Genomic DNA, 17,190 nt, shown 5'->3' on the forward strand with positions numbered 1-17,190 from the left:
ATGTAATAATTTGAGTTTTAGTAAATGTCAAATTGTGGATAGATAGATACAAAAATAGTCAGTATTTTGTCCTCACACACATAAGTCACTATTTTGTCTCTCTCCTCGCATGAGGAGAGAGAGAGAGAGAGGTCACTATTTTGTCTCTCTCCTCACACTCACACACATGTATGTGTGTGAAGAGAGAGAGAGAGAGAGAGAGAGAGAGGGAGCTCCTCACACACATGTAAGGAGAGACAAAATAGTGGCCTCTCTCTCTCTCTCTCTCTCTCTCTCTCTCTCTCTCTCTCTCTCTCTCTCTCTCTCTCTCTCCCTCCCTCCCTCCCTCCCTCCCTCCCTCCCTCCCTCCCTCTCTCTCTCTCTCTCTCTCTCTCTCTCTCTCTCTCTCTCTCTCTCTCTCTCTCTCTCTCTCTCTCTCATACTTTTACAAAGTGTGGAGAGAGAGAGAGAATCATGCTACAGCCATGTTAAAAGCTTTAGCTTCCTTAACGAGGCTTAGAGATCGAAGATAGGATAAGGTTTATTGAAGACGATAAGATAGACGAAAGTGCTTCAAGCCCCCAAATTGGAGTTTGAGTTAGTGATCTCTCTCTCTCTCTCTCTCTCTCTCTCTCTCTCTCTCTCTCTCTCTCTCTCTCTCTCTCTCTCTCTCTCTCTCTCTCTCTCTCTCTCTCTCTCTCTCTCTCTCTCTCTCTCTCTCTCTCTCTCTCATAGTAGTTGGTGCAAACCCCCCCTTCCACAAATCTCAAAGCAGTCGTGAGTTGCACAGATAGATTGTGCTTGATTGTAGTTTTTTACTATTTCATAGTATTTAGCATCTACCCATAATTAAAGGTCTTAATTGATGGTGCCATTTAACTAGGTTAATTGATTATTAACATTTATAGCTATGCTAATTGATTTTAATTTCTCACTCACTCTCACTCTTACTTATTCACTCTCACACGCACATGCATGTGTGTGAACATCTCTCTCTCAATATATATCATGTGTGCTTGAACATCTATCACACTAAAACATATTTAGGTGTAGAGTGTGCATAGGGTCATTCTTATCTTAAGAATGTCACCTTCCCATTGATGACAAATACTAACTCTAGCATGAACCACTAGGAGAATCTAGGCACAAAGCCACATGAAATGTTCATTCAAGCCCCAATATGAAGCATTGGGAAAACATCATCATGAAGTGCATGGAGAATCTAGGCACGGAGTACCTACTGGTACATGATAATTGGAGGGATTCAATGAACTTGTGCATGATTTGCATACAAGTACAAAGTTTAACAAAAGGCTGAGTCATTTTAAAGCTATGAATCATTACTATGTGTATGGTAGAAAAGCATTATTGTGGGTGCGAAGTGTAAGTTAATGAGCCTTTTATCAATTCCTCATTAAAGGTGTTTCATCTACCACACTAAGCCTTTGTGTAGTGTATTTGAGAACTTCTAAAGAGACAAAGGGTCATTTAGTGGGTTCCTTATCAAATATTATATGAAGACATTCATAAGCGCTTTGTCATGGTGAATAACGATAGCTTAGAGCTTTACTATTTTTCGTTATGATTTTGGTATATGAAGGGGGAAATTCAAAAGTTCAAACACAATTTTACTCATTATTATAAAAACTTGGATTGGACTTTAATGTGCAAAGACTCTCTCTCTCTCTCTCTCTCTCTCTCTCTCTCTCTCTCTCTCTCTCTCTCTCAATTCCTTTCTATTAGAAAATGTAAGATTCTTTTTTGTAATGCGCTTTTATTTCATTCATGTGGTAAAAAATATTTACATCACCATTTGAACCTTGGGTTGGACTTTAATGCTCTCTCTCTCTCTCTCTCTCCCTCCCTCAATTCCTTTCTATTAGAAAATGTATAAGGTTCTTAATCTTTCATGTTTAGAAAGTCCATTTTTTAAATTTTCAACTTGTTCAACTTACTATCAACCTTCATCTCAGTGGAGGTTGAGATAAGGTTAAATAGGGTGTCACATTTCTTAAGCCAAGTTGCACATAGACCAAAAATGATTTTAAACTCTGATTTTCTTTGGTAAGCAATTTGAATTTTCCAAGTTTTTCAACTTGTTATCGACCTTAATTAAAGGCTAGGTTAGATGTTTTGGTGTACCTCATGCAAAATACTTGGGCTTATAATTGTGAGGTTGTGGGTTCAAGTCTTGCTAAGTGCATCACTTAATTTGATTGATACCTATGTTCACGTTGTTGGTAGCTATGTTCACATGGCATGTTTGTGAGAGTATAATATAAACTATTGCCCACTTGAACAGTCGGATCAGTTCTCGTCCTTAGGGAAAGGTGCCCGAATGGAAGCAACCAAGCTCCCTTTGGTTAGTCCTCCTTGTTGGGTGAGAGAGAAGAGTCCAAATGCACCAAATGCACCCCACCCCTTTGGTTAGTCCTCCTTGTTGAGTAAGAGAGAAGAGTCCAAATGCACCCCAGCCGTGCCTTGCAAGTTGCATAGGTGTGCAATACCAACGTGGCTCCTACTCACTCTCCCAACTAACATTTGAGTCCAAATGCACCCCAGCCGTGCCTTGCAAGTTGCATAGGTGTGCAATACCAACGTGGCTCCTACTCACTCTCCCAACTAACATTTTGGAAGAAAGCACCAACCCTTGCCCCGGAATCCGTATGTTTTGCTGTTATCTAAGATTGGGCAATGGATAGGATGTCAAAGTTTCAAGACCCACCCTTAAACTGCCACTTCCTCCACAAATATGTGGGACGCAAGCCTCAAGGAAAATAGCTAATAGCACGGCCCACGAAAATGGCAGGGACGATAGAAGTTTCAACTTTCAAGTGCCCCACAAATTTTCTCCAAAATGCGACTCTGAAGTGTATGCATTGAGCAACCCCCACGTTATTAATTTAATGTCATTGTACTTATTGAAGATGTGGCTCCAACGTCATTCTTCCGTAAACAGATTCATCATCTACTGACAGCGACAAGAGACGCGGTTTGAAAGCTCACACGATGCGCAGTTGCGCACCGCGACCGACCCTGGGCCTACCACATCAGCCAAAGACAAAAAACAGGCCTGGAGTAAATAAATCCCTACCTTACCTTACCTACGGTTTCTGATCTTTCTTTTCCAGCGCGTTGAGTCGTATGGGCCGGGCCGTGGCGTGTCGTGCGAGGTAGTTACTCGACTTGCCCGCCAGGGTCAATCGCACCGCGTGAACGCCCAGCGCCATGGATTTGAACTGTCAATTAATTTTGGACTGGTCGCGAAGCTCGGTGTTCACGAAAAACCAAGCTTTAATGTAAAGTGAATTATAATTTTTTTAAAAAACCTTCAAATTTGAAAAAAGGTTTAAACCTCGAACTTTTGAAAATTTTTAGTTATAAAAATAGCAAACACATATAATTTGATTCTGCTACGAAAAACGTTTTTCGTGTAGTGTGCGGATCGATTCATGAAAATGCATGCATGCGCCAAATTTCAGAATTTTCATGAGGCTTGGAAAAATCTTTCCAATAAAGTGATTGTAATGTAATGTAATTACAACGACAAACAAATTACAAGAAAATTGTGATGAAACAATCTTTCACTCCCGGCACTCTCTGCTACCCCGCGGGTTTCCAAAAGTAGAGAAATACGGAAGAATCAAAAGCCAGGGAAAGTAGCTGCTGGAGCTTTGGGCAGGCGTTGGGCGTCGCCATGTTCTCAGGCCAACATCCATCGGGGCTGGAATGTGGGGGGTTGTGCGTGTGTCTCTCTCTCTCTCTCTCTTTCTCAACGAGACGGAGAGAGTGAATTTCTGCAACAAGGGGAACTGCAGTTACAATCCTATTGTGAGAAAGGCAGAGAAGACAATGATGAGGAGGAGGAACCAGGAATGTGGCAGGGCAGACGACGAAGAGGAAGGAGTGAAGGTGGAGGACGGGTCTAATTGGACGACGAAGAGACAGGAGCCGACGGAAGGGTCCTGGTAGGTGATGGAAGCGAGGCCATTGAAATCGCAGGTGCCGGTGCCCTGACCTTGAGCCTGGAAGTACATATTAAAAGCGTAGGAGGCGTTGCCGCGGGCATCGAGGTAAGGGTTGCAGGAACAGCCGTAGCCGAGGGCGGTGCAGTCGGAGTTCTGGCAGGCGTAGGTGATGGGGGCGTCGAGGCCGGTGAGTGCGGCGGTGTCGGCGAGGACGCACCAGCGGCTCTGGAGGTACTTGACGCCGGTGGCGTTCTTGATGGGGAGGAGGGTGTTGGAGGGGGAGGGGGCGGGGAGGTTGAGGGGGTATTTGGCGACGCCGTCGTAGCGGAAGATGCCCCAGTGGCGCTCGAAGTTGCCCGGCGCGATGCTCTTCTGGTCCTCGTCCAGGAGGCCGAAGAGGTAGTAGTCGATGGCGGTGTTGGGGCGGGCGGGCGTGCCGGCGTTTGCAGCCACGTGGTTGAGGAAGCCCTGGTTGAAGCGCGCCGCGTTGGCTGCGTTCGCCTCCAAGAAGCCATCCGTGGGCCACCCCACCTCCCCCACAATGACCGGCGTGTCCGGGTACCCCAGCTGCCCCAGCGCTGCTAGCAGCGTGTCGTAGCTCGCATCGAACGTATTCTTGTACACCCTACTGCCGTCCGTCACGCCCACATAATCCCCGTCGAAGTAGGCGTACTCCTGCGGGAAGTTGGCGTCCAGGTACAGGCTAATGAAGGGGTAGATATTGACCGTGAAAGGGGCGTTGTTCTCGTGCAGCAGCTGCACGATCTTCGTCATTTCCCCTGCGATGTCATCCCGGAACTTCCCCGCCGACGGCACCTGGCTGTTGTCCAGGACGTCTGCGTTCATCGGCACGGTGGCCTTCACCTTGTCGCCCAGGTTCGCATCATTCAGCGCACTCTGGATGTTCTGCAGCGCCGGAAACGTGAGATTGATGAAGCTTCCGTTGTAGGAGCTCAGAAACGGCTCGTTGGCCACTGCCACATACCTGCAGCAGACATCCATCAGCTCCCTAATACAAAACACCCGGTCCTACATTCATTCAAAGAAAACCCTAGAAACAGAAGCTGTCAAAGTGCCCGACACGGCATCCACATCCACAGTACCTACCTGATGTCTACCCCCCCGGAGAAGGTGTACTTCGAGACGTTATTTTCAACCCACGATTTCGCTGCGTCTTTGCTCTGCAGGGCTTCCAGCTCGTTATTAGGTATCGCAACCATAACCTGAATGTTTGTATTTACCAGCGCTTTCAGGGTATTCTCGTCCGCATCAAAGAGCTTCACCTTGTCGATGTTATTGTCCTGCAGCATCTTCACGACAATGGAGGGCGCGAGCCTGTGCGAGGACTGTGTTCCCCAATTCACACCTAAAGCTTGAGTTCGCTGGGCTATTGCAACAAAAATAAGCAAGACAACAATGTCCATGGTGAACGAGATCCGGCACACTCCAGATTTCAACGCCAACGCCCTTGCATGTGCCGCAGCGCCGAGCAGTCCCATAAGGCTCTCTTTCAAAGGGAGTGGCACGAAAACAGGAGCTAGATCCACCCCCTTCCACTTGTTCTCAATCTGCAGAAACGGTCTCTTTATGTTATCAACCTGTCACAGACTCAGGTCCATTTTCTTGAGCTTCCAAGAAAGCCCAGGGATGTTTTGCATAAAAGCACGAGGCACACAGGCTATCAAAGAACTCAAGAACGGTAGGATACAGAACGATTTACAAAACGCACGGAGTTAGTGTGCTCGTCTACCTGCTGGTGATGGTGAGAACACACGGTGCCTCCGGTACCACAGAAAAAAGGACAGAAGCAAAAGCCCCCGTCCTCCTTTCGCAGAATAGGAAGCCTTGCGTATGAGAATCCGTTTGAAGGAGAGCGCGGGCGGCGTTGGCGAAGATTCAAAGGAATAGGCTAGATCAGGGAGAGAGGATATGATGAGCCAATCGTCCTAATCAGCCTTTTGCATTGTATCGGAAGGACCTATCTAGTGGGTTTCTTGTATAATACACGAAAAGGAGTCGCAAATTATACCCCCGAAATCCCCACGCCGTATATCCCAAATCCTCTCTTTTTCCCATGCAACACGTTGAACCCACTAATAAGAAAAGCAAAAATTAATTTAACCGTTGAATTGGGTGCTACTCGGTTTGTGGCAACATCCCTATTCGCATGCCATCTATGAGTCTATATTAGTTGATCTCTTTCTAATTGACTTAGAGCCAGGACACGCACAGCTCAATTGACTTGTGCAATTCACCAAAGTCGATGTTAACTTGCACATGTCTTGTTAATGCAGGCCATTACCCCGTGGAAAGGAGAACTCGATAGACTAGACGAAGTAGCTTCCAAAATGGAGAAGCTTCAATTTACCATAGACTTCGTCCACATGGATATTTTTTATTAGCATGCTCTTCCTTTCTCTCACATTGACTTTGCCTTCTCTCTCCTATCAGTATGTTTATCTCCCCTCCTCTGCCTGTTGGCAGTGAATCCCACTCCTCAATATTGACTTCTGTGTGGCTTGGTATCTTTGCTAGCCTCCTTGCCAATGTGTAGGTCGATTGACCTACATATGATAGGGCTCTTATGTAGGATGACCCATGGCCTCTCAAATTCCTCTTGAAGATAGAAATCTTAAAATCCTAAAAGTTGAGTATGTTTAGGTGTCAAAGACTTATATATTCGAATTAGAAATACATTCACATTGGAAAAGAGTGTTAAGAGTTTGACGACTTGCAACTTGCAAGTGCTAACTTTAGCCATGAGGCTGCAACTTGGAGTGCTAATTTTTAGTCATCATGTGGAGTGGTGAGGGAAGATACCATGTCAATTTGAATTTTGAGGTTTCTTTTAAATATAGAAATTGTAAAATCCTAAAGGTTGAATATGTGTAGGTGTCAAAGAGTTGTAAGTTTGGAGGAAGATTACTTTCAATTAAAAAAAGAGCTTGATGAGTTCCAACTTGCAAAGCTAACTTTAGCAATCAAATTGCACAAGCACCACCACTTTCCTGACTCTACAAAGCCTTCATTAGTAAATAGTGCTTTTGAAGGGGTTCTCCCTAATGAGGGTATATCCCCATGCAACAAAGTAAAAGGAGCTGCATTGTCAATAGGTGGGGCAAAGGTGCCATGTTGAGAGTAGATGAGTGGTGAGGGAGGTCAAGACTCTCTCTCTCTCTCCCTCTCCAAATCACAGAGTTTGCAAAAATGATAGTAAATCTTAATCCATTGTTTAGAAAGGATTGTAAATGTTGATATTGATTGTATTGATTTCAAAATGGATATTTCCATCTTGAGGCGGTGGAAGATTCACATGTTGGAAGAGATATAGCGAATAGGAGTTACATACTACTCTCTCTCTCTCTCTCTCTCTCTCTCTCTCTCTCTCTCTCTCTCTCTCTCTCTCTCTCTCTCTCTCTCTCTCTCTCTCTCTCTCTCTCTCTCTCTCTCTCTCTCTCTCTCTCTCTCTCTCCAAATCACAGAGTTTGCAAAAATGATAGTAAATCTTAATCCATTGTTTAGAAAGGATTGTAAATGTTGATATTGATTGTATTGATTTCAAAATGGATATTTCCATCTTGAGGCGGTGGAAGATTCACATGTTGGAAGAGATATAGCGAATAGGAGTTACATACTACTCTCTCTCTCTCTCTCTCTCTCTCTCTCTCTCTCTCTCTCTCTCTCTCTCTCTCTCTCTCTCTCTCTCTCTCTCTCTCTCGCTCTCTCTCTCTCCATGTTACTAAGTTTATATACGTTATTTGCAATATGTATGGATGTATGGAAAAATGAGAATGAGTATCCTTTGTTGTAAAAGAGCTAGACTCCATGGCCAAACAAATACAAAATAGATTCAAGAAATTATGGAAGCCATGATCAAGATTGTCATAGCCTATGATTTGATTATTAATTTGAAGCATTACACCATGAAATTTGATAACGGTAGCAAGGAACTCACCCCTTGCAATGGTGGAGCAAGGTACTTATCCCTTAGCTATGGTGGGATGTCCACACAAGAAAGCCTCAAGAACAATATTTGATTAATAGCTGAGAGATAATGGACATGTGTTTCCCACATCTTTATATACCCCCCTTCTCTACCACTAAGTCCTATGCTTCATTACAAGCTTATCCGGCCTAAAGAAGCCTTGTTCTCAAAGCTTAGAATGGCAAAACAAGAATGCCATAATTCGAAGAAGATCCCTCATGAAACATAATGTTGAAGGAAGTGAAATAGGTACGATTGCTATAATTGTCCAAATAGCATAGTTGGTAGGAAAATTGCCATAACTGAGTGTAGACATGTCCAAATCCATCAAATGATGTGTCTTTAGAAAATAGACACCAAGTAGAAGGTGGTTCATCTATAAAAGAAGTATTTTGACCAAGTTAAGCCTATTAATTTCATGATAGATTTTTAATACCACAAGCTACCCTATTCTCGAATTCACTGTTCTTCATCTAGAAGCCATGGAAAAGAATCAAGATAGAAGGATGGCTACCAAGTAGACTCTTTAAGAGGCAAACCCCACAATTTAATAAGACATTCTAGTAATGTTTGGTTCCACATAACTTTCTCTCTCTTTTCAATGATTTTTTTTGGCTCATAAATGATAAGACTATCTTCATCAATTGGAGGCAATTCTTCCAAAATTGTAGTAGTTGGATCCATATACTTCTTTAATTGTGAGATATCAAAGACATCATGAATGCATGTTGAAGAAGGAAATTCAAGCTTATAAGCAAGCTCTCTCACTTGCATAAGGATTTGGTAAGGGTCATAAAACCGATGAGGAAGCTTATTGTTACCTCCCTTCAAAATTACCTACTTGGATTTAGGTACTTAAGATATTCTAGTAATATTCGGTTCCTCAAAACTTTCTCTCTCTTTCCAATGACTTTTTTCAACTCAAAAATGATGAGACCATCTTCATTAATTGAAGGCAATTCTTCCAAAATTGTAATGGCTAGACCCACATACTTCTTTAATTGAGAGATATCAAAGACATCATGAATGCATGTTAAAGAAGGCAATTCAAGCTTATTAGCAAGCTCTCCCACTTGGTAAGGATTTGGTAAGGGTCATAAAACCATTGAGCAAGCTTATTGTCAGCATAAGCTTTTATGATATCTTAGGCTTTGTGAATATTTGTCTTGCATTGACTCATCAAAGCTTCAATCTTCTCAAGTTTGATTGTAACTTGTGGGTTTATATCATCATCGAAAAGAGCAAAAGGTATTTGCACTTTATACCCATAGAGTGCTTCAAAATATGATATGTCAATACTCATATACGTTGAGTATTATTATAACAAAATTCAACCAAATGTAATCATTGGTTCCAAGAAGCTTGAGTATCATGGAAAAAATGATAAAGATAGGTTTCCAACCATTTATTGACATGTTCCATTTGTCCATATGTTTAGGGGTGATAGGCCATGCTAGAAGTCAACTTAGTGTCCATAACAGAAAAGAGACTCCACCAAAAATTGCCCTTAAGTTTAGTATCACAACGAGATACTATATTTAGTAGCATTTCATGAAGTCTAAACACACTCTCCATAAACTAATCAACCACTTGTTTGGCTATAAATTGGACTTTATTGGAAATAAAATGGGTAGATTTTATCAACCAATCAATAACCACATAAATGTTATTCCAACCATCTTCATTATTGATAGTCTCGTCATAAAATCTATGTTAATATCAGTCCATTTACCTTGAGAAATAAGTAATAGCTAAAGTAATCCCATGGGTAGAAGCACGGAATCTTTATTTTGTTGACACGGAAGACATTACATGGAATAATAATAGAAGACAATGAATATGCCCATATTCATGACAAAGTATCTACCACAATATTGTATTTACCCAGCATATATGAAATGTCAAAATCATAGCCTTGAAGTGTAGACAACCATCATCACTTCTTAAGAGAAAAAGTGGGCTAAGAAAGGAAATATTTCAGCACTCTATGATCACTCTTGACCTTAAATTGGATGCTATAGATGTAGTGATATCACTTTTTGGTTGCATGAAGAATGACTAGCATTTTTTGCTTATAAACATGGAGTTGATATTTCTTTTCATCCAATTTTTGTCTCTCATAAGCAATGACTCTATGATCTTGATATAAAATAGCCCTAGTACCTCTTCCACTAGCATCCATACATTTCTCCTTATATTCAAAGTCATTGTAAGGTGACTGATTAAAATTGGGCTATCCAAAGGATTGATATCTCCAAGAATCTTTGTTCCATGAATGTTGCTTATGCTATAGGGCTATCCATTTTGATTGCTACCAAAACATTAATGAGGTGATTGATCAGTTACCATGATTAGAGGGTCTTTCAAATGATTATCACTCTCTTGGAAGTTGATCGTGCATAGATCTTCATGCACCCTCATGTCTATCATCAAGATTGAACTCCATTCTTCTTGGCATTGTAGTGGGTTGAGTATAGAATGACTTATAAAAGGGATCGCATCCACACTCATCATCATCCACTTATGCATCCTCTTTATGCCTTGATCATTCTTTTGGTTCCATTGAGGTCTTGATTTATTCTTGGGTTGATATGTATCTTTGAATTTAAAAGGCTCTCCTTTCTCAAAGATGGTAGGATCAAGAAGTGGAGTGGAATGTGGGTCCCTTGGGGATGGAATACTACCAACTATAGGTTGGGTTTTATGCATTTTGCTTCCCAAGTCCTTGATAATAGCAATCAGCTCATCAAATTTATTGTCCATTGATCATTCATGCTGTTCAACTCCTTTAACAATTGTTGGCATCCATTAGAACCTTAAGATATATGAAACTCTACATTTTTAGGATGACTATGCTGAGCATTAATTATGCTTGTACCACCATCATCTTCTTGGTGTTGATTTAGTCCAAGATTAGACCCATTAGGCTCAAATTGGTGGGTCTCGACACCCTCATTGATTGTTTTCAAAATCTAGTCTTTTCTCATATTCTTGGCTATCTTGAATATAAATCTATCTACAGTGACCAACAATCACAAAAATTATAATAACTTTTGATTGGAGTGTCCAAACAAAGTGATTTCTATCTTAAGGCCTAGCAACACTGTCCTTATCTACTATATGGCAAAATTCTTGCTGAATCTTGAAGGTACCAAGTGATTGAACTTGAAAAGCCCCTTGAAATAGGCAAGATTTAACTAAATTTTCAACCAAAACTCATGTCGCCATGTTTTAACAGTTTTAAGAGATCGTGAATCGAGTAAAAGATGAAAGATGGAGGCTTATATGTTAAGGGATAGGGCTTATTCCAACTCCAAGTAACTGCTAGAGACTATGCTCAAGAGTTAGATCAAGATTTGAAGCTTAAGTGGAGATAATCAGAGACCTTTATCATTGTCCAATGGATTCAAGCTTCAATGATAGAAGAATGAAGCATTCAAGGTAGAATTATAGCCTTCATAGCTTGTTATAATGGCATTGAATGATCTTGAACAAGAGTAGATAGTACTTACTACTCCAAATTTGTGAAAAGATCAAAGTATCGATTGCTATCCACTCTATACTCAACTTCTATACTAAAACTTCAAGCCTCAAGGTTGAATGGAGTCCTTCATGCTCAATGTAGAATCCTTTAATGAGTCATAAACATGAAGAGAATGAGTAGAACATTGCCAAGATTGAAGCCTTGTAGCAATTGTGGTACAAATTTTAGCCCTGAATTTGAGGCACAGTAGTTTTCCGTAGACTACTCACAAATGTGGCCACGTGGCAACAAATGCCACCTCTCTAGTGCTTAATAGACTCCTCTTACTGTTAAGAATCAAGATATGATGGGGTCTAAGGCATCAGTTGCAAGGGCAAGAACATATGAAGGAAAATCTTCCATGGGAGTATGGAGAAACCTTGAAGAAGAAAGGAAAGTAATGGTTTCTTGAAAAGTAACAAGGTTCTAGTCTTCTCCAAACTCTCTAAATGCCATTTTGTCCAAGTTACACAGAAATTAGTCTCCAAAAAGGTCACAACTTGCTAAAATAGCATCTCGACCACCATTTCTTCCATAACCTTATTAGTGGTCTCCAAAATGATTACAATTAAGAATGGTAAAGCATGTCTAGCCATAGTTATGATGTGACCACACCTTGTGACCAAGATCTAATTGTAGTTCCCCATCTTCAATGACTCCAACTAAATGTTGACATGAAAAGGGAATCTCTAACAGGATCCAAATCTAAGCTCTGACACCAAGGTAAAAGAGACAAACTCCATTATCAAAGAAATACAACATAGACTTAAGAAACTATGGAAGCCATGATCAAGATTGCCATAACCTATAATCTAATTATTAATTTGAAGCATTACACCATAGAAATTGATAAAGGTAGCAAGGAACTCACCCCTTGCAATGGTGGAGCAAGGTACTCGCCCCTTAGTTATGGTGGGAGATCCACACAAGGAAGCCTTAAATAATATTTGACTAATGGAAAAAAGATAATGGTCATGTATTTCTCACAGCTTTATAGATCCATACTTCTCTACCACTCAGTCCTATGTTGCATTACATTTGTGTAATGAGAATGAGTATTTAGTTGCATGTAGCATGTTTGTAAGTAGTTGCAAGCATGAATTGCCTTTTTAAGAGCTTGCACATTGACTTGATTCAATGTAACATGGGACTTCACAAGTTTGCAAGAGCCATGTAACACTTCTTGTGATGAGTTTTTGACATTATGATAGCGTTAAATTAAGTAGTGAATTCATATAAATAAATCATTAACTCATGTATCTTAAATAAATTGATATAATAGAACACTAGCATTCCTTGCATGCTTTGTGTGCAAGGAATGCTAGGCTGTAATTGTCACAAAGTGACATTGAGGCAAAAGTCAAGTTGATATGTAACTTCACTTTTTCTAGTTATTAGGATTCTCTCTATTCCCTATTCTAAGCACAGGATCAAGTTTGGGGAGGAGGCAAGATTAGAGTTACATGGAAGAGGCATGTAGAGATTACAATACCAAAAAAGAAGATGATATGTGCTCCATGAATCCAAGCACATGCTACAGATCCTCACCATCTGAAAACTCATCTTGACGCAAAGGAGCATCGAACGAACTCTGCAAAATGTACAACTAGACATTAGTCCACCATACATAATGCATTAAAAAAAACCAATGACTACAGACAAGAAAGATGATTGACTTACTAGACTGCTATGTATGTACAATCTATCGATAAGTGCATTGAGATAGTATCTCTCTGCATATTGAGTCTCCAAACCTGTGGGATCATGGTTTGTGATAGAGTGCTACAAAAAAAATAGAATAGCATTGTTAAAAACACGATTGTTAGTACAAGTGATATTTCAAATAAGAAGGCGAGAGGAACCAAAAGAAAACTTACAAAGTCCTCCAGATAAGTCATGTGGCCATCACTCCCTAGATGATGCATGATCCCTGTCTCCAATCATGCCCTTGCTGCCTCCTGCTACTACTACTGCCATCGTCTTGGAGAATTTGTGGCCTCCTCCTTGAGTCTTCACCAATCCTCTGTGTCTAGCCACTCGAGCTTTGAGGCACGCATGCACTCCATCATCCACCCACTGCCGTCATAGGTACCAAATACTCCTCATGCAAAGATGCCACTACATAGTCCTTGCTCCCCTTCGATATATTCTTCCAATGGTTCAAAACGTTGTGCCTAAATACTGGTTGGCACAACTCTCTCATGCAAGACATCACCCTCCTTCCATCATCGTTCATGATCATAGCACTTGTCTTGTCATCTATGAGGTATCCATACCCTATTGGGGTATGTCTAAGGTGTGTCCTCTCCCACCTGGGACCATGCTCCTAGGCATAACCAAGAGACCCATGTACATCTAGCATACCTACAGGGTCAGTATCTCTCAAAGTAGCACCCATAGGGTTGCCACCCCTGAAGATGACTGAGGGAAACTTGGAGTCACTAAGTAGATGTCCCTATAAGTGTGGCGATTCCTGGAGGTGACAAGTATCCACCAGATCGACGAGATGGAGACATTGCATCAGTGCCTCCACAATACCCACCTAAGTCACCCTCTCTAGAATCTATATAAGAGAGAGGAGTAGCAACCCTATTTGGAATTGACTACAGGCTCACAACATCCACATCTCTGCAGCACCCCCCCAAAACCACTCCCTCCATTCAAGGCCAGTCTAGAGCGTTGATCTCATCTATTGAAAATCGAAGCATCAGAGTGTGCTAAAGTAGGTCTCACAGAATGGCCCAATGATGTCTATGACTGCTCTTGGTTTGCCATATCTCTAAATCGGGCCATCTGATCCAGAGACATACATGTAAATATTTCATGCAACTCCTCATCGCTCATCCATCAACTCATCCTACTCTCTAGGTATCCTCAAAGGTAAGTTGCGCATATAGAAAATGATGTTAGCATAATCAATACAAGGATTTAGGTAAGGCACGACAATATAACTCTGAAAAGAATTATGCTAATTAAAATGCATATTCTAAAGTACCCTAAAAAGTGGATCATTAACGAATTAAGCAGGCGGATGTAAATATGACCCGGCCTATGGCCCCATGTCAATCTCCTGGCACAACTTGGCATAGACTAAAAGGTTTATAAATATGTCACCACAGAAGGAGGAGTCCACTTTATTCTCAAAAAATTCTTGGCCTCCTGTCTCTTTGTCTACGCTACTCGTGTATGTCTCCTTTACATGCTCCAAGCCCTCTTCACCCTCCACCCTCCACAATATCGACCCCTCCACCTGCATATTCTCCTCCTCTACGATGGGAATAGTGTTTTCATTATACCACTTTCGAGGAGCTAATTGCATAACATACCACCTTCCAGGTTGTCAGGGATTTGGATAGAAGATTACATGTTCAATCACATATAAGAGTGAATCAACATTTGTGACTATTTCATGTCACAATTTTTTTTATAAAAAAAAGGTCATGCACCTCTTCACAATGGCTTGGCAAGACAAATGTGTTGCGTAGATCCGTTCATATTTTCTCGGAATCTATTTCCAAAAATCCAAATGGATCAAGCTATGGTAATCCACTGAGATAATACTTTTCAAGTTTCCAAAATACTCCATCTCATCTAACAATGGCATTCGAATCTATGGCCCACCATTGGCTCTCTTGCTCGAACTTTGCCATGACACCACAATTCGTTGTGGAGCGCATTTTGTCGATGTGCTTAATATAGAAATGTCACTCGTGTGACCACGTCGCACTATATATTTTGTACTGTACATTGAAATGGTTGGATTAGTTGTTGCATATAAAATCTAGATATGAGAACTTATAAAGCATGTCATCACCTTCAGACTACATCCCCTCGAGAATTCCCACTCCTTGGTAGAGACCTCTACCCCTTTGTGAGAAGCTGCGATCAAAGCTCCATGTAACCATTGCATAGACATAAACTGTGGCATCTCCTCCATGCCCTCAAGATATCAAATTGGTCGATATCATGTATTACCTTGAAATTCTGATTGCTCTTCCTCTCGGTCTTTTCTGGCCTACTCGTACCTAGCGAGCCACTTCTCCATGGATACATGATACAACATACAAAAACGATTCACTTTCTCCTCCATGGCAACATCCATTTTTTTTACTCCATTTTCAACCACCACATGTGGCCAGTTTATCATTGTCCTTCAACGACCATATCATATTGTTGTCTAAATCCACGGTTGGTAGCCACTCTGAAGTATGCACTAATACTTCTGACACTAGCCAACCTTCAACCATGCTACCTTCTATCCAAGCTCGTTGTCACACAAAGCCCTTCAGGGTTTTCATGAAGCGCTCCAAGAAGAACATCCATTATGTATGGACGGATCTTGCAATCTCCACTTCATCTACGAGATGCACTAGGAGGTGAGTTTGTATCGTGAGCATGCTCATGAGTAGGTGCTTCTCAAAGAGATAGACCGTGTCCACCACTCCCCACCTTGTGGATTCAATAGAGGATGTCTTGACTTCCTTCTGTGAGATCCATTGCACTAAATTCGATAACTTGTAAATCGCCTCATGTGTTTCTAGAGTGAGGCATCCTGTGATCACAATCAGTAATACAAACTATTACAAATGGAGAAGCATCATGAATATCGAGTTGACACTAAATAGCAAAATATATGAGGCTACTTGCAACCAAGGTCAAGACGACAAACCTGCCATATCTTATGCCAATCATGGGATTTCAGTCTTGATAGAGCTGGTTGTCTTTAGAGAAAGTGGACTTGAGGGAACGCATCATACCCGTCAGGATGCAGATGACCTGATAATTTTCTTCACAATGCGCTCATCTTTAATGGATAGGACCCAAGGAGCGCGAGGTAGTTGCAAGCAACCATCAATGTTCGATTGTGGCCAAAGCGCCTCCATCTTACCTATCTCCTTCAAATCCATTCATCCCCTTGCAATGTCTCTCTTTCTTGTGATGTGGTCAATAAGCTACCCACATTCTTGAAAATATGCATGGGATCCAACAAATGGTTTATCTGTAAGTGGGTCAAATACGGCACCTTGTAGAAAATTGAGAATCATCACATTCCGCTTGGATGTGACTCTTTGTGGACAATTTTCAACTCGTATTAGCTTTGGGCATTCATTCATGTTGGAGGTTGTCCAAGAAAACCTTCCCTTAGTTCATGACCCTCTGGCAAGAAAGCAGTGTGTCCTTGATATACTATCTTCTTCATAGTTCGCGACCTTCGGGAGTCTAACTTTAGCCCACACAATGGACATGCATGATAAATTGAGGTAACCAGACCTGTCACAGCACCCCTATCTAGTCAACACAAACTTGAACAAGCTATGTTAGAATGGAAGCCCACTTACTTGTCGAAAATCCCGAAAAGTAATGCTGAAGGGGATGTAATGGCAGTGGAGAAGGAGAAGAGGAAGATGCGGGAGAGAAGAGCACGCACAACGTAGGTGCTGTTAAGAATGATATATGACATCCGTATAGTTGGGGATAAAGGCGCCTCTACATAGCCGCTCGTACATTACTACACTGACAGTACCCGCCACTACACACTACGGGTGGCGAGCCCCCATCACTGTCACTTTATTTTTTATTCTTTTAGTGACAGTTTGAATAAAGGAAGGCCCGGTCACACATTGTGACTGTTGGAGTTCCCATTTGTGTCTCTCTCTCTCTTCTTGCTCTTGCTCTCCGCCATAGCTCACTTCCAAGCAAGCTTCAATCCTTCTCACCTTTCAACTGGTATCAGA

General features: G+C 41.5%; 1 protein-coding gene across 2 annotated transcripts; it reads right to left on the minus strand.

Moving 5' to 3' along the window:
* Positions 1-3,455: 3,455 nt before the first annotated feature.
* On the minus strand, positions 3,456-5,942 carry LOC148035611 (glucan endo-1,3-beta-glucosidase 8-like). Of its 2 annotated transcripts, XM_087677578.1 has the most exons (4): positions 5,698-5,942; positions 5,231-5,515; positions 5,055-5,128; positions 3,456-4,932 (listed from the first exon to the last, which is right to left on the minus strand). In XM_087677578.1, the coding sequence occupies exons 2-4, from the start codon at positions 5,444-5,446 to the stop codon at positions 3,798-3,800; spliced, it is 1,425 nt and encodes a 474-aa protein (XP_087533704.1). In that variant the 5' UTR covers positions 5,447-5,515; positions 5,698-5,942; the 3' UTR covers positions 3,456-3,797. The 2 variants fall into 2 exon arrangements, with proteins under 2 accessions (XP_087533704.1, XP_087533703.1); XM_087677577.1 differs by having other exon boundaries at positions 3,458-4,932; positions 5,055-5,515; positions 5,698-5,940.
* Positions 5,943-17,190: the final 11,248 nt, after the last annotated feature.

Source organism: Lygodium microphyllum, chromosome 5, assembly GCF_053477565.2.
Source record: "Lygodium microphyllum isolate KBCC chromosome 5, Lygodium_microphyllum_v1.1.10, whole genome shotgun sequence".
NCBI lineage: Eukaryota > Viridiplantae > Streptophyta > Polypodiopsida > Schizaeales > Lygodiaceae > Lygodium > Lygodium microphyllum.

Bases quoted from the DNA above. Each gene is read 5' to 3' on its own strand.
- LOC148035611 (XM_087677577.1), bottom strand. From the start codon at position 5,446: ATGGGACTGCTCGGCGCTGCGGCACATGCAAGGGCGTTGGCGTTGAAA. The intron at 4,933-5,054 runs GTAGGTACTGTG...TGTCTGCTGCAG, and splicing joins TCCGGGGGGGTAGACATCAG to GTATGTGGCAGTGGCCAACG.